This window comes from Molothrus aeneus, chromosome 1 (assembly GCF_037042795.1).
Source record: "Molothrus aeneus isolate 106 chromosome 1, BPBGC_Maene_1.0, whole genome shotgun sequence".
Lineage (NCBI taxonomy): Eukaryota > Metazoa > Chordata > Aves > Passeriformes > Icteridae > Molothrus > Molothrus aeneus.
The window spans coordinates 47,532,119-47,554,157 of NC_089646.1; the positions used below are offsets into that span (position 1 = coordinate 47,532,119).

The 22,039-nt window shown below is 38.6% G+C and overlaps 1 protein-coding gene across 4 annotated transcripts; it reads right to left on the reverse strand.

Annotated features, from left to right (window-relative positions):
• Window positions 1–683: 683 nt before the first annotated feature.
• On the reverse strand, window positions 684–21,077 carry HERPUD2 (HERPUD family member 2). 4 transcript variants are annotated; one of them, XM_066556520.1, is made up of 9 exons: window positions 20,635–21,077; window positions 15,235–15,312; window positions 11,802–11,915; window positions 9,667–9,824; window positions 4,708–4,794; window positions 3,947–4,069; window positions 3,321–3,644; window positions 2,027–2,114; window positions 684–1,690 (listed from the first exon to the last, which is right to left on the reverse strand). In XM_066556520.1, exons 1-9 carry the CDS (start codon window positions 20,779–20,781, stop codon window positions 1,529–1,531), a joined length of 1,281 nt encoding a protein of 426 aa, XP_066412617.1. In that variant the 5' UTR covers window positions 20,782–21,077; the 3' UTR covers window positions 684–1,528. The 4 variants fall into 4 exon arrangements, with proteins under 4 accessions (XP_066412617.1, XP_066412608.1, XP_066412626.1 ...); XM_066556511.1 differs by having other exon boundaries at window positions 2,027–2,141; window positions 20,635–21,076; XM_066556529.1 differs by lacking the exon at window positions 15,235–15,312 and having other exon boundaries at window positions 2,027–2,141; window positions 20,635–21,076.
• Window positions 21,078–22,039: the final 962 nt, after the last annotated feature.

Below are 22,039 nucleotides of genomic sequence, written 5' to 3' on the forward strand. Positions count from 1 at the left end.
AAAAACATACGTTTTTGTACCATGCCTTAAATATTAGTCAAGTTAGATCCATTTGCCAAACTAAAAAAGGTAACTTTTCATGGACAAGGTCTATCCATTTTATGTATATCTAGTAAAGAACCTAAACTAAGATCAGCTTTCTGTAGTAAAAATGGGAAGAAAATATCATAATTAAAAATGACTTATTCATCATTGCTACCTATACAGCAAATAACATAACTGATGCTTTTAAGACTTAGATTTGTATTTCTCCTCTGACAAACTTGTGAAAATTAAAAGGTTTTCTTTGGGTTTAAAACTTTGCTGCATAGCAGTTTAACAAAAGCAAGCGAAAAATAAATCCCTATTTATCACTCATGCAGAATATTCAAGAACTTTGCCCCATACTTGAGGTCAAACATGCTTTACTTTGGTGGTAGTGTAACAGAATCTTTGCAGACATTCTTAAGTTAGAGAGCACGCCATAACTTCAGAATTAAGTACAAAACCAAATGTACCTTCTTGACTACGATTAAGGAAAGCAACCAAAAACCTGACATGGCACTCTGCTACTCTCTCATGTACCATTTTCTTTTTCTCAGTTTTAATAAGGTTAATGAAGTTAAAAAATACAGATAGTCTGCTCTTGAGAGCATACTTGTAACTGTATAGACGCTGCTACAAACACATCACTTTGGTCAATGTCAGTAATGCCACCATGATAACTTTATTACACTCTGAAATTAATCATATCCTCATCCTTAAGGAGGCACAATTTAGCCATTTGCATTCAAATATGCATATAAACATCCAAAAGAGTTACCGTAACAGTTTTTATTAAAAAACCTAATGTACATGTTTTGCCCCAGCACAGCTATATTCTCCTTAAAAAGTACTGTATGTATCAAACATTTAAAGTTTATCCCATGACTGCCAATTGTCTTTGAAGAGCTGTCAAATACCTCCAACTTTAATGAATGTCAGTACAGTCTCAAGAAAAAGCTTTCAGCTTTTTAAATGAAGAAGCTTACTACGTTCTGACATGAAGACAACATGCCATTAACAAGTAACCCTTGTGTTAACTTCATTCTCTCAGGAATTATATAAATTCCAAATCCCATGTGAGAATTCATACCCTGCATCAAACACAAGATTCATTATTCAGGTAAATAGAGAGCATTTGGAAAGGTCTGTCAACGTTCATACTTTTAACAGCTCTTTAAAGAGGTAATGGTGCAGATTACATACAAGCTCTTTGCCTCAGAGTAACACACATTTGAAATTAAAACAAAACACGGAAGACCAATATCTTTACATTTTATTCTTCAGAAAAAGAAGAATCTTAAAGAAAGCATTTAGTAGTCCACTTGTGCTTAAAATATTCAATGCATGAGAAAGCCAAAAGAAAAAAATACACATTTTTGTACACCATGATCAAAAAGATAACATTATAAATTTTCAGAAATTGCACTGTATTTAGAACACTCTCTAGCATCTGCTCCACTTCTACATATGGCTACTGAGGCTGCCTGACAGTTCTTTTTCCACTTTAATTGCCAACCTGTGGAGGCCCTTCAGGGATCAGTGATGTGAAGAAGGTTGTGATAAAGGACCAAGCAGAAGCCATGAATCCAGGCTGCTGCTCTGTATTGCCATCTTCACCTGCATCTTCTCCGTTGTCTTCATCAATCCCATCATCCATAAGTCGCTCCTTTAAAAACAGAAATTGAAGCAATTCAACTGCTTCTTTTCAGAATTCTGACATAAGGTAACCAGCAGTATCTTCCTACATTAAGTGACTTCTCTCAGAACAACCTCCTGAAGTAACTAGCATGAAGAAAGTCAGTGATTGAAGTAGAGACAATCAGTAATTGTCAGACTGGAGAAATACAGAATTTAAGCAGCAGGCACAACCTGAGGACAATGCTGAAAGCCTTCTGGTTAAACCAACTCCATTCCACAAAAGCTGGCTTTCTGTCCAGGCACTACAACATACTTTACAATATAATACATAGGAGTCTCAAAAGACATATCTGCCCTTACTCACCATCTCTTCAAGATCAGGATTATTTGCATGTTGCCCATCACGGTTCACTTCTGCATTATTGGCTGCCTGTTGTTGGCCTCCCTCTTGCCTAAAGGGAAACCATCCAGCTTGGTGTCTATGTAAGAAAGCGGAACAGTTGAAAACCTCTCTTTTGAAAGGAACAAAAAGATTTTTCTTCTACAGCTAACTACTGCAGCAAATTCTGTAAGTATTTTCAAATGAATGAGATTACATCTATTTTTCTGTAATTCATCCTACTAAACTGAATGGCTATTCTTCAATGTAGGCATTAAGGTCTTGCTGTTCACAGCCCTCAGCTCCAGAAGACAAATAATGTACCACAATTAGGTGATTAAATATGTAGAATATGGGTTTCCTCCCCATTTTTAAGCACTGAAGTTAAGTAAGTTTTCAAAGCCAGTCTTAATTTTCTTAGTTTAAATTTAATTTTCTGTGCAAAAAAGCAATTTAAATTTCATCTAATGCTTGAACCACATCACCACTGTAAATAAAATAAGCCTCTCCTACATTTCCAAGCATCTATATTCTGATTTCAATTACCTTACCTGTATGAAAGAACAGTCCTAGTTAGGACTGAGACTACAGTGTAAGGAAACTCTCAGTGAATGACATCAGTCCAAGATACCAAGCATTACTTCTGTTTTCCACTTCTATTTACATCATTAAAGTATCTTCATATGCAAAAGGAAGTGATGACAACAGTACTGGTATTTCTCAACTAAGCACAGAATGTGCTTATGTCTTTACGACATGTAGTTAAAAAAATTTTACGTCTCCATATTCTACCAGATCTAGTACCTCACTATTACAGTACCATTACCTAAGAAAACTTACTGCACACACCCCTATACGTTATTTTGGAAAGATATTTGAGCTTTGCTCTGCAATTTCATATCCAAGCAGTAAGTTTAAGTTTATGCAAGTATATGCTTGACTTATATGAGCTTCCTTCCCGTCCCAACCCTGCTTTCTCAATTTTCATTCCAAAATGCTACATTTCAACAATACTGATCACTTATTATCACCAATACGTAAGAACATTGTGTTTCAGGTATAAGAGGTATCCAGCTCAGTGTAAAAACATTTTGAGAATTGCTTTTCTTCACATCAGTCTCTCTACTTGTTTAAATTTGTTTTTTAACAGACACATCCTATTGTAAAGGAGCAGTGTGTAAATTTTTGCACGTGGATGATTTTTTATTCTAAGTGGAATAAACATTAGCACCATACTCCACATCTCAGATCTGCAGCTATACTCAACTGTTGTACTCACAAATAAACCAGCAGCATGGCTCCCATTACCATGACAAACCGACTGAAAGAAGAATAGAAGTATACAATGCTCAGAAGAATTGCTGCTCTAGAGAACGTGTACATCCAGTCCAGCCAGTCCCGGTTGAAGTCCTCTTCATTCACTACTGGGCCACCCTGTGCATTCATCTGAACATTTTGGTTTACAGGCCTGTTGTCCTGGACAGCTACATTTGGCACTGCTGCAGGCTCATTTGCAGGAGCGTGTTCTGAATTTACAGCCTGGGCAACTGCAGATCTTGCTGGCTCGGTGCTGGAAGTCACTTGGGCTGAAACAGCAGCTTGGCTAAAAATTTAAACATAAACCTGGTTTGTCAAAAAACACGCACCATAATTACTAAGCCTGTCTTCTTTGCTATAGTTCCAGATGTAATACATGTCAGAACAAACTGCATTCTCCCTTAGAGTTTTATTTACTAAGACATTAATTTAATTATAATCCAAGACTAGATTTCATAAGTTGCTGGACAAAACAGAGTATAAAACAGAGCTAGACAAAATAAACACTGCCATTTTGATCCTGAAAAAAACCCATTTAATATATTCTTTTCACTAGTGTAGCTCAGTACTAAGATAATGCAGACTTACTATTGCATGTAGTACTGACGTACATACATCTGTTGCCACCATATCATCTGTAAGGGACTGAATGCAGGATACATGGAAAATCCAGCAGGAGCACCTTGGCCTGGAAACTGGTTGCCTATGTTGCTAGAAAACGATTTAAAGAAAAATATTCAGCTCTGAATTGTGATATTTAAAAAGCGTGCTAGTATTAAAAAACAATTAAAGTAGCATTTCTCCTCTCATTTGTTCCCCTAAAATAACACACTGAAATAACAAATAGTGAGATCATCCAACCCATTCCAAAAAAGCACATTTTCATAAAAGGAATGAATAAGCAAAGTTATTTCCATAGAAAGAATATTTTGTTTTGTACTTAGTATGTGCACTAGCTGCGTCTCTGGGACAAAATGCTGGAAATTTTTCAAGACTGTGCTAACTGCAGAAATTCTTTCATACAATTCTTTTCAAATTCAGAGGTCATCCTTAAAGGTCTACAAGAGGTCTAAAGGGAAAATTCACTATCTTCTACAGCTTTCTTTTAGAAGCAATATCTGAAATATCACTGTGATCAGAGACCTGAAGAAATAACATAAGCAAAGACAACAAACTAATCTTTCAGATACCGCTTCTGAAGATTGCAACTAAGAACACTAAAGGATTTACTTCCCCCCCTTCAATATTTTGAGCATATGTGATTCTGATTCACATGCAAGAGAGATAAAACTCCTGTACATAAGTTTTGTTTGGTTTTGTCTGCTATTAGACTTCTTATCCTCTCTTACCTCCTAGAGCATATAGCATGTTTTGGCAAGATTTCCAACTCTTTCCCAAAAGATTTTGATGTAGTGAACTGTAGTAAACCAGGACATCTTTCAGGACAGCATGAGAGTATAAAGCATGAAGAAAAGTTTATTCAGACTGCAGGTAGCAAAAGCTGAGACTGCTGTAATTGTACTGCAGACTACACCTGTTCCCTAAGTAAGGCACTCCCTGCAAAGATATCACCAAGAGATTTCATTAGTCTACCAGGCATTCAGATATACACGACATGCCCAGAAAGAAAGATGGGAGGAAGACATTAAAATCTTTTTTCCATGTTACACATGAATAAGTATTGCACTGTAATTCTGGACAAGAACCTGCCATGCAACTCCATGACCTCTGCTAAAACTGTTGTGTTTGCATTTAGCTATAACCTTTTTTTTTCTCTAAACTGTTGTCAAAACAAACAAAAATAACCAAAAGTACCTTCCTGATACCAAACACAAACTGAAACAGTCACAGGCATTATTCAAGGTTTATTTCAAATATTGAAAGGGTTAACTAGGAGCCCTGCTGATGCTGTTTATTTATGCATAATTAATGTGTTGAAACAGCAATGCCATGGAGCTACTGTTGAAAAACATTAATCATGATTTACGATTGCAAGCTATAAGAATGTGTTTGCCTATCCCTGGAACTGGCATACACTTGGAGAGATAAGACTCTTCCAAAATTCACAAAACATTTGACCTCAAAATGTAAAGATGATTTAAAGACATGAGTGTCATTAAGTACTGTGCTGAGACAAATCACTGAGCAGTGTCTCAATTTCAAGCAGTTAGAGTATCAGATGGGGTTTTGAACAGGCAGGATCACTCACTTCCACCTCAGTCAGCAAAAATCAGTACTACTCAACTTGCCTGGGTGAGTTCTGAAGAAATTTGCCACTTCCTTTTCTCACATACAGATTTTAGGATTCTTCCTTGTAACTGCTATGTTGACCTCAAAAAAAGTTGAGAGGGCTTAGGCTAAGCTTGCTCTCACAGACACATCTTTTAGAAATATCACCGGATTTGAGCCTCGCCTTTCTTTCAAACTCTTTTGAAAGCTGCTTTCTTTATGTCTTAAAGCTTAATGGTAGATTAAGTAGCCAGTCAAACAAGACAAACCACAGAAGTTCAGTTGTCATGCTCTTTTTTTTTCACATGATTTCTTTCCCATTCAAATATTGTGGTGGTTTCTAATTTTATTTTCCCCAATAGCTTTTCTAGAAGACATGACTTCTTGAGAAGAAAGACTTAATTTTTCAAGACTTGGCTCCATTAATTGAGTAAAAGTAGACTGGCTTACAACTGGCTTCTGGCTTAGAACACAAGCTAGTACAGCAGTATTTTCTTTGCTCATCAAAAATCAAATGGAGGCAGATGTTGTCAATTATACAGCTATTACAGCTGCCATGATATTAAGACAGCTTATGAAATTCAGAAGCAACTCTTTACACTGTAACAATGTATTTCAGTGAGAAGAACCTCCACAAAGAGGATCTTCTCAGCTAAGCAAGGCAGCTTGCTCTTCAAGGAAAAAGTAAAGTAGCACAATACTTTCTCCTCATCTTTTTCCAAAAGGAGGAGAAAGAGGTAGGAAGCAGAGTATATCAAAAGAATGGCAGCAACAGTGTAAGAACAAAGAAGCAAACAGGATTTGTAAAGGCATTCTAAGACTGGAGAACAAAGCAGAGCAGACAACAGAAGAACAGTTGCATAAGCCAGAAAACAGTTCAAATGGTAGAGGTAGCTTCAGAAAATTCTGAAAAGAGACACAGCACTCCTCAGGATGGCTGAAAAGCACAAAACTACTTCTTTTGATCTATGGAAGATACCCAAATAAATTAACCAGCACTGAATTTGAAGGTAAGGTTATCACAAAGATACTGCTCACCACGAGTGAAAAAACAAGAATTTTTATTCAGACTTAAAAGCCTGGAATATCAACTTCAGGCAGCATTTCAGTATCCTCTGCTATGATACCTGCTACTTAGAAAAAAATACAGAGCAAAGGTGCCTGATGCAGCAATGTATTTATGTGCTAGGATATACTGCATGCTGTCAGTATGTCATTTTGCTTTCAAACATTACTGTGTGCACAATACAAAAGCATTTCACTAGATGGGCCACTCACACTTGACAAATGATTCTACTGCCTTGATGTCTCTTGTCTGTTTACTGCTTCCAAGTGCTCTCCAGTCTGAAATGTGAGCCCCGTCAGAGCTGAGCCCGTGTGTTCTGTTTGTACCTCTGCAGCACAGACCCTGATCCCCAACAAAGTCCACTGGAGCAGGCAACACTGTGCTGGCTCCCCACAGCTAAAGAATCACTTGGTACATACATAAACTACTTCCCCAGTTCCACCTCAAGTTTGGAGTTCTTAAAAACAGCATTTACAAAAGGTTAAAAGCAACAGAAGGTTTTAATTTTTTTTCCCTGTAATACTTCAACAATCTGAACTAAATGCTATTTTCCCAAAGTATGTTCAACTCTCACACTGCAGCATTAAGCCAGGAGCTGAAAAAAACATCAAAACTGTAATTTAATCATCTAACATCCACACTACTTATTTATACAAGTCAGTCAAGTATTGCAAAACACCCAAAGAAACTGACTCTTACATAAATTTTCAAACACCTGGTGATCTTTCCCTATCAGCAGTGCCTATATTTCATCATGCAAGAATAGCGAGAATAAAAATTGCTTGGTCATAAAAATAAAAGAAAAATCAACAGAGTAACACCAGTTTCAGCTATGAATCTTCATTTTCCTAGTAAGTCTTGATCTGCACATAAATTACATTAAAGCCAGATCCCCCTGCCCCAAATGATGTTTAAGTGACAGCTAAAAAAACAGAGGGCATTTTTTACTGCTGGAATACAAGCAGCAGTGCCCAAAAGCAAAAGCAGATGCATCTGAAAAGACTACTGAAGCATTAAAAAGCATTCTTAAAGAAGCAAGCAGACTCTAGCAGGCACTGGGCACAGATTATTTCAAGTTGAGCAGAGCCAATATCCAACAGTCCACAAAGATCTACTTCAAGTTCTGACAGCATTCCATTAAAATACTTTCCAAAAAAAAAAGCCTAGGATTATTTAGAGTTCATTTATTTTGGCATTTCTGTTCAGATTAGGAATGCACTCCTGGAAACCTCCAGTCACTTGCTCTTACTACAGTTCTGTTTGCACCACAGAATGAATGCTCTTGGAACACCATCTGGATTCCTTCTGGATTACACAAAATTGAAATACGTGGTTTGGGTGCACTGCCAATGCACCAGAAACACAAGCAGGACCCTATTCCAGGTAGCCAAGCTAGAAATAGTCCAAGTAGGACTGAAACCCCTGAAATATGTACAGTCATGTCAGGTTCTCAGCACTTCATTCGGTCCACAAATCCACATTACCTGCTAGACACAGCAGGTCACAGACTTAGTATTTTTAATGCAAGTTATTCCTTCTTTCCAAGACAGCAAGGTCTCCCAAACTGACACAAATTAATTCAGCCCAAAGACTAAATAATGGTTCTGCTGCCTTTTGGAGTCCATAGCTTATTCAGTTCACCACCCTTGAAAAAAACTCACTCAGAATATGTCTATGTGAAAAGCTAATTGTAAAAATATTTAAACTTCTTACAGATTAGTCATTCACACAACACATCATAAATTGCTTCTGGAATTAATTTACATTACACCAACAGCAGTCTTGACAGTCAACCCGGTGTCACCTAGCTTTGTCAGAAGGGCAAGTATGACCACATCTGTGAAGATGCATTTGGTCATAATAACACAAGTCTCCACCCATTCTTGCCAGCAGATAGTACATTTCAGATAATATTAAAAAAAATAACAAATTCAAGATGAAAACTAGCAAGAAGAGTAAAGTCTAAGTTAACTGTAATGAGAGCATGTGAATTAAACTGAAGCTTTAGTAAGTTTTAACAGCTCTTGGCATCTGTTTTCTTTCCAGCAACAGAAGCAATGTTATTGTTAGCACATTCATATTTTAGGGGCTTTTGTTTCAACATTCTCCAAAGCAGGTTTCTAGAATCTATACAGTACTGGGAAGACACCTTGTCAGAAAGGAAATTTGAAAGTGCTCCCTGAAGAACTGACAGCTATCATCTCAGAACACACACTCAGAAATCCTCCTGTTTTCCCCTTGGAAGAAGCTACTACTACTGCTACTAACAACAAAAACATGTTTAAGCAGCTGCTAAGGTCACATGGCTTAAAATTCCTAAAGCTGCTTTTTAAGCACACACACACAAAAAAAAAAAAGAACAGAATTTGAATAGTTATGCAGTAACAGACCTGATATAGATTTGGTTACATTTCACTGGTATGTATGAAAATCCTTAAACATTCTGTTGTAGATACACAAGCACTACACATACTCAAAACACCTGCATATCATTTACTACACATACTCAAAACACCTGCATATCATTTACTACACATACTCAAAACACCTGCATATCATTTCTAGCATTTCTATTTCTACAGTTTAAATATGGAGAAATGAAGAATTATATCTCTTTTGTGTAAAAAACTAGAAACCATCAGATTCCACTAAGAATTTAGTGCTGACTGCTAAAATAAAGGACAGAAAAGACAACCAGAAGTAATAATTCTATCAGTTACATTACTAACTACATCCACAACACATATTAAAGCTGCACTACTCCAAGAAAATTGAGGGCAGGAAGCATAAAGAATAATATCAAAAATCAGTCTGAAGGGGAGCACCAAGAGCACTTCCTCTTTGACTGACTCCTGGCTAAAAACACTAATTTTCAACTTTTCTAATGCAACTTATGCTTCAAGGCGAACTAGCCAAATGGTTTTCCAGACTGTGAAAGAAACTTAATTGCAACTGAACATTTAAAGCACTGTACAGAGTATCAAAGAGTGAGGATTGCTTCAGTCTCACTTACCCTTGCATTAAATAAGGGAACTGGTGGCTTGGCACGGGATTGCTGTGTGCTTGTGGAAGATTACGATGCCTCACTCCATCTGCACTAGTGTTCAAAGACGTAGAAGCAGCTTCTTGGTTTGTGGGTGAGGCAGCAGTTGATCCAGAACGGTCTAAATTCTTAAAAATAAATAAAATCAAGGTTGTGGATCTTTGCCACAGTTATAAGATTTACCAGAGTGTCTTAAAAAAAACTACTTGCTTTAATGTTTTGTCACAAGTTTTAACAGGAGTGTAAACACTGGGTAAGTCTTCTGTGGTTTTACTGGTTCTGGCAAGCCTTAGTAAAAACAGAAATTCAAAATTGTACTCAGGTGCAAGAGGGGGAAAAAAAAGAGAATTATTCAGAAAGACTCAACACTTGATGGCTTCCAGAGAAAACCACAAGTCACTGGGAATCATAGTTTCAAAAAGCCGAAGCAAACTAAAACTTAATTGAAAGAATATTTAGCAGGAACAAAAATTCTAGTGGCTATTGTTAACAGAAATAAATGCAACTTCAGGATATGACTGTCCTCAGAGACAGTGGCTTAAAACACCATTCCCCTATCCTTATCTTTAGTTACCCCTTCTACTCTTCACCCTCTTCACTGTGCCAGCTGCCCAATCCAAATTGCTGCACTCATCACTAGAAGGGGGCTATGAATGAAAACAGGGAAACAGCTAGGAACTACTCAGGCTCCAAGGAACACATCTAAACTAGTGTCAGACCTCTGGTACCCGGCTTCTAAACTGTCACCATAACAAGATTAGAATGGGGCCATTGAGATGCATTGTTTCAGTTGTAATAAATCCCCAAATCCTGTTGCTAAGAATTACTGTAGTAGTTACTTAGTAAAAAATCCTCTTTAACTTTGACAACTCAGGAAGTGAGGAGGTGCAATTACTTAAGACATCTATGCCACAAAAAACACAAGAAAAATTTACCGCTAGACCAGTGGGGGTGGGGAGGAATAGAAATAAAAAACAACTAGAAGGACAAAGGCCATTCAAGCTTTGGGTTTAGGCTGTTTCCTCCAAAGTGTTATGAACTCAGCACTTTGCAAACTGCCTGCTTTAAGCAGTCATTAATACAGTGATTCAAATACAACACTGACAACTGATGTACACAGCAATAAACACTTACCAAGCAGGCCGCCTGTGTCCTGCCTGTATACAGAAATATAAATAAAACCTTTGAAAAGATGTTGTAGCCACAGTCCCCTCTCTACTTTTGCTTAAACTGCTTGTGTTTCTGACTACCACGTAGCAGCCTGACACAGGCCCTGTCAACAGGAGAATGAAGGCAGACAGCTTCAAAGGGCATTTCCCATATGCTGACAATCCACACATCTCAGATGAAATGTACCTATGCTGGTATTGTACATATCCCTTTCTGACTAACCTTCAAGGGTTGCTTAGTGATACTGCCAATTCTGGAAAAAAAAGAACTACCAAGTTCTCAACAGAAATCATAACTGCTTTTAAAATACAATACAACAAAGACCACCATCATTTTGAGAGGGTGTGAGGAGAGGAAGGCTCAAAACACCATAAACAAACATGTTCTGTAAACAATTTAACTAATAAAAGTGTTAAGAACACTTGCTACTTTTGACTGCCTTACAGATGCTATGACTAGCTCCAAGTTCATACATAAACACTGGCCAATTCCTGTCAAACAAAAAAACCTGGCCAAGTTCCACCTGTATCTCACGACAACAGCAATATTTTGACTGGTCTCTCAAATTTTCACAAAACAAGTCTCAACTTAGATTTTCTAAAATTCTGAATACACTCTGCAATTTCTGCCAAAGATACAGAGATAGAGAGAGAAAGGAAAGTGCACTTTTCAATACAGTGTTAAAAAGAAAGAGTAGCTTAGAAAAATAGTGCTTTATCGTCTAATAAACATAACTATTACAATACGAAAAAAGGTCATCTTTGTTTAAATAAAATTACATCCTTAAATAATCAAGTCTAATTGTACAAATTCATATAGCATGCTCTACTTTCAACACACCATTTTACAGACAAATATGAAAAGTTAAAAGAGAAATTAATGGCAAGTTTCCTTAGTGTAGAAGGAATTCATGTCCTCTGTATGAAAAAACTCACTGAGCTACTGCTGGAGGTTGATGCTCCGTGACCTTCTCTACTGGTGCTGGGTTTTGGAGAACTTGGGGGTGTCCGAGATGCACATACCAGGTGAACCATATGATATTCATCTTGCTAAAAATTAAAGAAATCAAAGAGCTAAAGCAACAATATTGGAGAAACTTACAAGTATAAAAAAAGTCTTTAAAAATTCAAAGTTGTAAGCACTAAAGAAACCTTATACAAAAGAGACCGTAGAGCAACACTTGAGTCCAGCACAAGAGTCTTACTGTCTCACAGCAAATGTATTCTTAAAAGCTGTCCACAATAAAATACGGAACATTGACTTTATCCCAGTTTCCCCTAAAACTGTAGTATAGCAGAACTAATGGAAGAAACCCAGGAAAAGCATGAGGAAGTGTATCACAAGCTTAAACTTTTATTTTGGAAAAATCTCACACCTTTAACAGGGCTAAGTTTACCTAATATTAGGAAGGCTTACAGTTGCACTGAAATCTATGAAGAATGTTATTGAATAGAGACATCAGGGTACATGAAAAACGAAGGCACTGGAATTCCACAAGCAGACCAAGATAGGAACAATGTGCCAGCCATTGCATGCAACTAAAGGCCCCTGCAGATATTCCATGCTCGTGGAATGCTATTCAAAGTGCTAGGTGGGGCTTGAGTATTCCCAAATATTCGAAAATGAGGAAGCAAATGCATGCCACAACTTGAAGCCCTGTAGCAAGGCCATGCCAATTCCACCAGAACATGCTCACCCCAAATCTGAAGCTATTTCGCTGTACCAAATTAAAACACTCCCTTACACGGCCATAGCAACACAACAGCTATGGCTCCATATTTAAATTGCACACTGCAGCTTCCTCAGTAACTAAATTTTTAGCAAGAGGAGCAACAAAAACATCCCTCTATCCTCTTCTGAAATCAGCATGGTGCAGGCAAGCTGCCATTTTTAATGAGATGACATTCAGAAAATCTGCATTTGGAGGGGTTTTTTTTAAACTACATATAAATGTGCTATAACAGCCATTTACCCATTTTTATGGTTTTAATCTTTAGGAATAGAGAAAACTAGATAAATGCTTTTACACACCACTGTGCATTACTGCTAGCATAGCCAATGCACACTCAGTCCTTTAAACGCCTTCCCATGAACTGGCCCCTAACCCCAAGCACAGCCTCACTGCTACAGTAAGTGTAACTTCTTACCAGTCAGTGAGAGCAAGGATCAGAAAGCCCTGAACACAGGTGATCAGCACTTTGGCCACGTCAAAAGCCTTGAACCTAACTAATCACCTTCCTAGATAAGAATTTATGCCCCTGGGAAAGGCAAAGAAAGCTAGACATACCACTGGTTAGCCTGCAGCATACAGCTTTATCAAATGCAGCAGTTTATTGTAACATACTTCTATTCATATGTAATATGTTGGACACCACTGTGCTAGAAGAGTGTCACAACTTTCATCCAGCTTTTATGCATTTTGTATGGGTGAAATGACACTGGTTAGTACCAAGGAGCAAGTACCACAAAGCTAAACTCAGTGATTTAGTAAGTCCTCAGATAATATTAGGAATTTATAGATAATCCAGTAGGAAGATTTTGGCAGAGAATGAGACTGAATTTAAGTTTAATCATATTTTTCCAAAAGCTCTCAAAAGCTTTAGCGCAAAAACTCCTCTTCTTCCAACACAAATTTCTAACTTTGTGCTGGTGTGCTTTCAAATCCACTGAATTTCTTTAACTACACCAAAGGCCTATAACTGCCATTATGACATTAAAGCACTATGCCAATACTCTGAAGTCAAGCACAGCCCCTGTATGGTGAAGGAAGACATTAATTACAAAGTTTCTCCTCTAGCACATAAAGTTTGAAATCTTATTTTCTAAAGCAAGTGCATGGCAAGCAGGCCAAGTGAATTTAAGGAATTTGGATTTCATTTTGTACTTAGCAAGCAAAACTAAGCTTTGAGATAAGTTTTGTAACCATTTCCTTGAACATTTAAGTGGCACAGGGCATACACTGGTTTGCAACAGTCCAGCTTCAGTTTTCTAGTAAACCTATACATAGTAAACTGCAAACACCTTCTTTGGTAAGAAGTTTAATTCCATTTAATAAAATCTATTTCAGAATAAAGATTATAAAGTGTTAGTCTGCTGAAGCAATACTCAAGATGCCTCTGCATCTGTTTCTCCATCTTAATACTGAAGTTCAAGTGCCCACTTTCACTAAAGCACCATCCATGTTTGGAGACTTTCCTGCACAGGAAGTTTTACAATGTGACCAACACACTCTTACAGCCTGTAGATTCATTTTTACCCCAACACATTACAGAAAACCATCCTTACCCACAGCCAGGTACTATATTATGGAGTTCATCTATTTCATAGGATTAAAAACTGTACAAGGACCTAAGGCATTTCCCCAATAACAGCTATTGATTCATCCTGATCTGTTTACAAAGAACTTACACAACTCAACATAATGCATCATGTTTCCGGTCACCATCAAAATTGAAAGAAAAGTTCTTTATAATCTACTCTAAATATCTTGTTCTACGCATTTTTAAGAACATTCCTGAATTAATGAAGTTTGATTACCTGGTATCATCAATCCAGGCTATTTGAGTCAGTTTGAAAAACCAAGTGCATGTGTGCATGAGATGTCACACATATTCAGAACTGGGATCTAAATGTTGACTGAAGAATCCAAAATTAGACTAATAGAATTATTTGTTCCAATAGGAACCAAGAGAATTTTTTTTAAAAGTATGAAATGAAAAGAGCAAGAAAAAACAAAGTTTGAAACATCATCAGGAATGGTTAACAGCTGCCAAATCAAAACCAAGAAAGTTTTCCCTTCCCAGGAAATTACTCAAGAATTGAGAATTCTTGCTTCTCCATAATTAATATATTACTCTTTATCTGTTTATACAAATGCCATTTTTGACATAACTTCTGGATTTAAACCTCTTTGAGAATTTAAATGATGTCCCAAATCAACACAAATATGCTGTATAATTCCATTTATGTGACAGTGGTAACTGTCCAAAAAAGTCAAGGCCAGGTTAGAGCTCTAAGCAACGTGGTCTAGTGGAAGGTGCCCCTGCCCAAAGCAGGAGGGTTGTAATTAGAATATCTATAAGGTCCCCTCCAACACGAATCATTCCATGACACAACATATCACTTGGTTGGGACTTAGCATAGCCTACTTGCTCTCCCACCAATTGGAAACACCTCCTCAATCCACAATATCATAATCCTACACACAAGGCACACCTGAAAATACATTTTCCAGAACATAGCAACATTCTATAGTTACATCTCTCAATACAACAATGATAATTTTAACTTAAATAACACAAATCTAAATTCCTATTTCCCAAAGACAGGGTTTGATCAAATATTGTATGGTGTTGATATAGAGCTTACTTTTCTGAGAACATCTTTCAGCTGCAGATGATCAGGAAGCAGTCTGCCAGAATACACCAGTCTCTGATCCTTTGTAGACTAGGAGATGGGGACAAAGAAAGGAATTTAGCTTTTTTTTCCTGCTGCACAGGTATATAGCTGGAGATAAAAGGAATTTTCTCATCTGCAAATGTTAAGTCCAATCACCAACAGAGAGACTTAAAAACATTTCAGAGGCTTCACAAGTCCAACTCAAATTATTTCTGAAAAAGAATTATGCTATTAAGCACTCAGCAAGAGTGCCATAACAATTAACAACACTTAAGGGTAAATGCTTGTCAAGAAAACTTTCAAGTACATTCATAAATTCCTGTCTTTTAGTGATTCGTTCTTTACCCTGCTCCTGGTCCCAGTCACCTTCTGAAAATATAGATGGAGAAGTGGCTGGAGCAAAGAAATTTAGCGGAACAATGGAATGCCAATTAAAATACAGAGAAGAGCACACATTTCAGTCTTTTTCAACAAGGACTTTCTGTTATTAGTCCTTGCCCGCACCCTCAAACCCCCTGCAGAAAAAAAAGAAAATCAAAAAGACACAAAACCAAAAATAACATCATTACAAAAAAAACAAGAAGGAAAGCATTAAAAAGCAAGAATCAGCAGAACTTTTTTTTGTAAGGTAGCCTTCCAACCTGGGTAAGCTTTTTTTCCTATTCTTACAGTTTCACAGTTTAAAACAATCTAGTATTGTAAACAAAGATCTTATTTTTTTTAACAAATTATATACTGTTCATATTTTAATAACTTTGGACTAATCCACACAATAGAAATAACAACTGAATTATTTTAAGGGAAACTATTTTAGGTGCCTAACTACAGTAAGATGTCCAGTATGCTAAAACAAGGAGCTTACTTCGTCCAACAAAATACAGAAACACAAATGCTAAACAAAGAAATCTAGCCTAACACCATTGGAACAAACATGCATTATCAGCATGAACTATTTGAAGAATTTCCCCATCATGCAAACACCAAGCCTTACACCTCTCCTCTTCCTATCCCAGCCCTGCAGTCTTGTTCATGCTAATACTAAGACAAATAGCTGAGCCCCAGATCTCTCTGATTAGGAAAAGCTTTCACATAAGTTTTGACTTTTTTCTTCTTGCAATAGCCTTCTACAGATCCAAAATAATTTAGCAGAATACAGAAATGTTACAAAACTGTTTGGGTTTTTTCTATCTGGAAAAAAATGGTCATGTCATAAGAACAAAACAGATATTCAAAGCAAATAATGGTAATAAGTACTCAGTAAATCTGAAGCTTTAACTTTTTTCCCAAAGCCAAACTAGCCATTCATGATTAAATACATGTTTTGTTTTTTTTTAATAACCTGCCACATACTGTGCAGAACTGTTTATCACTTCTATTTAAGACTCATTTTCTCTACTGTTCTGCACTTTTCTGTATTTTTAATTAGTGGCCTTGGACAGTATTTTTATGTCTCCCAACATGGGGAACTAGTTATTTGCAGCTCAAATTGATAAAATACTGCAATACATTCAACAACAATGCTGTACTATTTCTATTTACATTTAAAACAACAAAAAAAGCCTGACTCATATTCAATAACTTCTTTTGAGGTATACCATTCTGTTGCGCCCTTCAAGCACGAACAGGCTACCAGCAGAATGCAAGCTTGCATTCTGTATTTGGGAAAGGACTGAAAAATCAGAATTTAAGCATCAAGATTAAAGAAAACTTTAATTTCCTCTAAATTGGAGACTTGTTGCTTTAGACTGACCAGTGCAATCAGAAGAAAAATTTTAAGAATCCTTGTTTCTGGGTCCTGAGACAGATTATCTGGAGATTAGTAAGAACAGATAAGCATTTAAAACAAGGAAAGCCCAACAGCAAAAACTCTTCAAACTCCAAATCTTTAAATCACCATCCAGCATAGCACTAGAGTGTTGTTTTCCCTGTCTCACTCTAATGGGGCTTTCTACATGGTCACTTTCAATTGCTCTCTTTAGTACCTCATGAACCAGCCCCTCTTCCACTCCCTCTCATTAAAGTATTTTCTCAAACAAGATACAAGTCACTTTTAAATATGAGTATTTTACAGAGGTGAAACTGGCAAGATTAAAACAGCCCCTCAAAGCTGACTACACAGCCTTCAGTAATGCATTTTAACTCCCTACAGTAAGGCCACAAAAGAAAAGGTTAAGCATATGTTGAGTACTTTAATGGGGAAGATGAGGCCTTAAACCCCATGCTCCTCCCTTCATAAATTAAACAACTGCCTGAGAACTAAAGGATTATCACTTGCAATTCTCAGGTTGAAAGCCTGTAATTCTGAAATGGACTTTTTTTTTGGAAGAAGAGGTAATAAATGTGGAAACACAGTAGTTCACATATATGCCAAAGTAAATGGAAAAGGCATTCAACTCATCCTCTGCCAGAGGAAATGTCAGTACCACACCTCCTGCTTCAAGAACAGGACGCTCACTGCTAGCTGAAACACTGAACTGTGATGGAAAAACACCTCAAACCACATAATTAGAGTAGTCCCATTTTCAGAAGAAAGCACATGACATGAGAAAAAATTATTCTAGAACCTAGAGCGAGATAGGAGACAGTTTGCAGATCAAAATCCAAAATGTATGTATTCAAAACTAAGAACTCCAGAGCTACTGGTTTGGAAATTTTTCATGCAAGACTTCTTTTTGCAATGCTTAGTCCAAACTAGCTATGCCCAGCAGATTACCAAACACCAAACCTAAGACAGTGTAGCAATGTTCTGTAGGAACACAGGTGATCTCTGAGCTATACAGTTGCAGCTACCAGACAGGTATTATTTTAGTTCACTAAGCCTCTCTCCCATTCTTCCATAGCTAATAAAAATCCAGACAACCACATCTGGTGAGAACTGTAGGCAAATGCTAATGACAGGTACTGTGGGAAATGAGAAATAGCAGTTTTCAATTACTGTTTATGGTGTAATCAATGCAGCACTTAATGCACTGAAGGTAGGATCTGCCAGACTGAGACACCCAGGCTGATTTTACAAGAGCCTTGTATTATTCTACATAAGTATTTCATTTAGGGACATTGTAACTGCAGTACTCTAGCTGCGAAAACTGGTCCAGACAGGGAGCAAAAGTACTGAAAAATGTGAATCTTGGTTAAGGCTTACAAACATAATTTAACACCCTTCTGAACCTATTTAGCTTATGCAAGTACTTACTTCGTGAAGTGTATCAACTTTAATAACAACTAAACCGATCTAAATCTGCCTGTATTTGAAATTTGTATGTATTTAGGCAAGTAATTTACACAAATTAATCTGGAAAATATTGCCTCAAGACCTACCTTCTCATTTGCCTATTCTAATCACCTCACTTTCTAAATACTCTTCATAAATTGTAAATTTAATTAGGACACTTACAGTTATCATAATTTACTGAATAATTTACAGATGCACATACAAGAATGAGGTTCAATTCACACAGAAAACTTGAAATACTAGGTACAGCAGTGACAGCAACTGACTTCTATTTTACACCCTTCAAGAACACTCCAAGGCCTGCAGAGTCTCTGTGTTCTGGTGTACTCCCACCACCTTAAAATAGCATTCTAATAGAAATTACTTCCAGGACCTATCATGGTGAGGTAACAGAGAAATCAAAGAGAAATCAAGCTTTTAACACTGATCTGGTTTAAAAGAAAAAAAGAAAAAAAAAAAAAAGGGGGGGGGGGGAGGGGAGCACCTAAAAGCAAAAGGACTTACATTTGAAAAAAGCAGTAGCACTCAAAATATATTGAGCCAAAAATATACTTTTTGATTTCACTATACATAGGAGCCATGCTATTAAACACCTTTCTCCTCTCCCATGTAATTACTTTAATTTGAAGGGTCCTATGAAATAAAAATATTGTGTTCAGTTATTAGTTTAACTGCAAGTGCAGTAAATCCAAATAAAATTGGAATTACTGAGACAGTTCTCATTAAAGAAACTCCCCATTCTTTAACCCAGAACAAACTTGGGTGTGCTGAACTACTCATGTAATACTGAGAGGCATGTTGAGGAATCTATTTTCAACAGAAGAAGGATGTTTCAGGAAACTGAAATTTAACACTATACTGCTGTTTAAAGCCGACAGTGCAACATGCAGAGCTCTTGTTCATTATGGTTCTTTCCTTTCAGGAGCTGAATTTAGCAAGATCATTCATAGGATGAGTAAGAAAACTAGTGTTTCACAAACACGTCACTGGAGGAAATTCTAGTGAGGAGGACAAAGTAGCAATCAGCTGAGTGGTATTTTTGTTTTCCACAGCAGATCGGCTCTTTCAGCAGAGAATTACCCACAGCAATAACTATATTCACAAACTCTCACAACTGTTTAACAGATGTCAATGTACCAGTGACACAGACCAAGTTGTTGGCTGCTTTTCTTCTTCTTTCCCCAAAAGGCAGAAACCCTTTTTGAGACAAAGCAACCATTTTACTTTTCCATGTCAAAAAAATCAACAATGACAGTAATTCTTCTACTGAACTAGGTGAAAAATAATTTAAAATATAAATGCCACTTTCTTCTGGTGTTTTCTAAAGCCTGGTTGTAGGCCCCACATGCTGCTGCAGTTCTCATACACTTCTCTGGAACAAATTTTTAAATATACTGTTCTGCACGACTGCCCTTCTACACATATACAGTATTATCATCTATTGCCTATGCTTTTTTCATAGCCCCTTTTAACTGCCACAGTTAATTTAGGAGGAATTCAGAAATAAACCGTATTCCCCTCAGAAACAAAAAAAGCTATAGGTATTGTTTCAAAATACAGTCACAGCTGTCACACAAGTTCGTATAAGACCTGATAGCAGAATTTTCAGCACAACCTCAAGAAAAATGGAGGAAATAATTTTGGAGGTTGTTCAGCTACATAATTTCAAATGATTTTATGAATAAACATCTATCTGCTCCACACCTCAATGAATTCCCTAGATCCTGTTAACCCTACGTATATCACTTGTACTTGAGAACAGACAGAACTCTTAGCCAGTGCTCTTAGATTTACAAAAATCAGTCTCAAATTCAGTTAACTGAGATACCTAAATCTCAGTTCCCAAATAAAAGCTAAGTGAAGCATTAGTAAGCATCTTTAGCGATATCGCCTTTCAGGATGCTACACTGCGATCTTGTCACACGATGTACAAGAGCAGCTTCGTATTTATTACACTGCCAACTTCCCTGAAAGCAGAGGGCCGGCCATCGCCTTCACGCAGCTCACTCTTCGGCAGCAGGGCTCTTGTTTGTTTATTTAACAAGGCTTAAAAGGGAAGTCTTGACCGCCTGTCCCCAAGTCGCCGCAGTGCCAGCCTTACCGACAAGGCGAGGGAAAAGGGCTGGCCAACAACTCACCGGCTTACTGGGGTACACCTTGGAGAGGTGGGACTTCAGCTTGCCCACAGTCCACTCCAGAAAGCAGCTGATGGTCTGGTCGGTGTATTTCTGGTTGGGGGCCTTGATGATGAGGGTCACCGGGTGCTCCACCACGCTCTGGTCCATGCTGCCCGCGGGGCCGGCCGGCCCTGCCCCGCTCTCCTCCTCCTCCCCGGGGACACGACCCGCGAACCTTTCGGGGGGCTCCGGGCGGGTTCAGCGGCCGGAGCCGAACTTCTCGGGAGAGCTGGGGGAGCCCATCCCCTCGCTGGCACTCCGACCGCAGCCACAGGATATCACAACCTCGTCCACCACGCCCAAGGAAGAAGAAACACGGCACCCGGAACGCACCCGTGCAGGCCGAACCCTCCACTCGCGACACCACCTCGGCCTCCGGCCGCTGCCGCCGCGTAAAATGGAGGCCGGAAGCGGCGGCGCCGCTGCCCCCGCCCCCCGCTGCCCCCGCCCCCCGCCGCTCCCGCCCAGCGGCACCCGGGGGCGCCCGCGGGCCGCAATGGCGGGCGGGGGCCGAGGCCGTGGGCCGCGGTGCGGGGTGTGGGCGTTCGCCGGCTGCTCGGGTCGCTGGGCTCATTCACAAGAAGGTCTCAGCGACTGGAAGGCTTAAATGCTTCTGAGCATGGGAATTAAAGCTTTGCTGTTTGTGTGTCTTGCATCCGTCACCGTTGCGTGGGAATGCCGCAGTGTAGTTAGCCCAAATGCCCTTGTGACGTCAGGAAATGCTGTTTTATAACCAGACTGGAGGCCACTGAATCACAAAGAATCACCAAATCACAGAATAGTTTGGGTTGGAAGGGATCTTAAAGATCATCTGGTTCCAAGCTCCTTGCCAAGGGCAGGGACATCTTGCTGTAGGCCCAGGTTGCTCAGAGCCCCATCCAGCCCGGCCTTGAGCAGTACCCAGGATGTGGCATCCACAACTTTCCTGGGCAACTTGTGCCAGTGCCTCACCACCTTCACAGTAAAAATTTTCCTCCTTGTGTATTTAATCTAAACTTACTCTCTTTTTATTTGAATCCATTCCTCCTTGTCCTGTCACTACATGCCCTTGTAAATAGTCCCTCTCCTGCTTTCTTGCAGGTTCCCTTCAGTTACTGGAATGCTGCAATTAGGTGACCCGAGATCAAGTTTTCTCTTCATGCTGAACCAACCCCACTATCAGCCATTTTTTCTAGGAGAGCTGCTCCATCCCTCTGTCTTGGTGGCCTGGTCTGGACTCACTCCAAAAGGTCCGTGTCCTTCCTGTGCTGGGACCCCAGAGCTGATGCAGCCCTGCAGGTGGGGTCTCAGCAGAGCAAAGCAGAGGGACAGAATCCCTTCCCTTGCCCTGCTGGCCACGCTGCTCTGGATGCAGCTCAGGACACAT

Bases quoted from the DNA above. Each gene is read 5' to 3' on its own strand.
- HERPUD2 (XM_066556511.1), bottom strand. From the start codon at position 20,781: ATGGACCAGAGCGTGGTGGAGCACCCGGTGACCCTCATCATCAAGGCC. The intron at 11,916-15,234 runs GTAAGCTCTATA...TTTAATTTTTAG, and splicing joins TGAAAGATGTTCTCAGAAAA to CAAGATGAATATCATATGGT. The intron at 9,825-11,801 runs GTGAGTTTTTTC...TTTATTTTTAAG, and splicing joins CAACCTCCAGCAGTAGCTCA to AATTTAGACCGTTCTGGATC.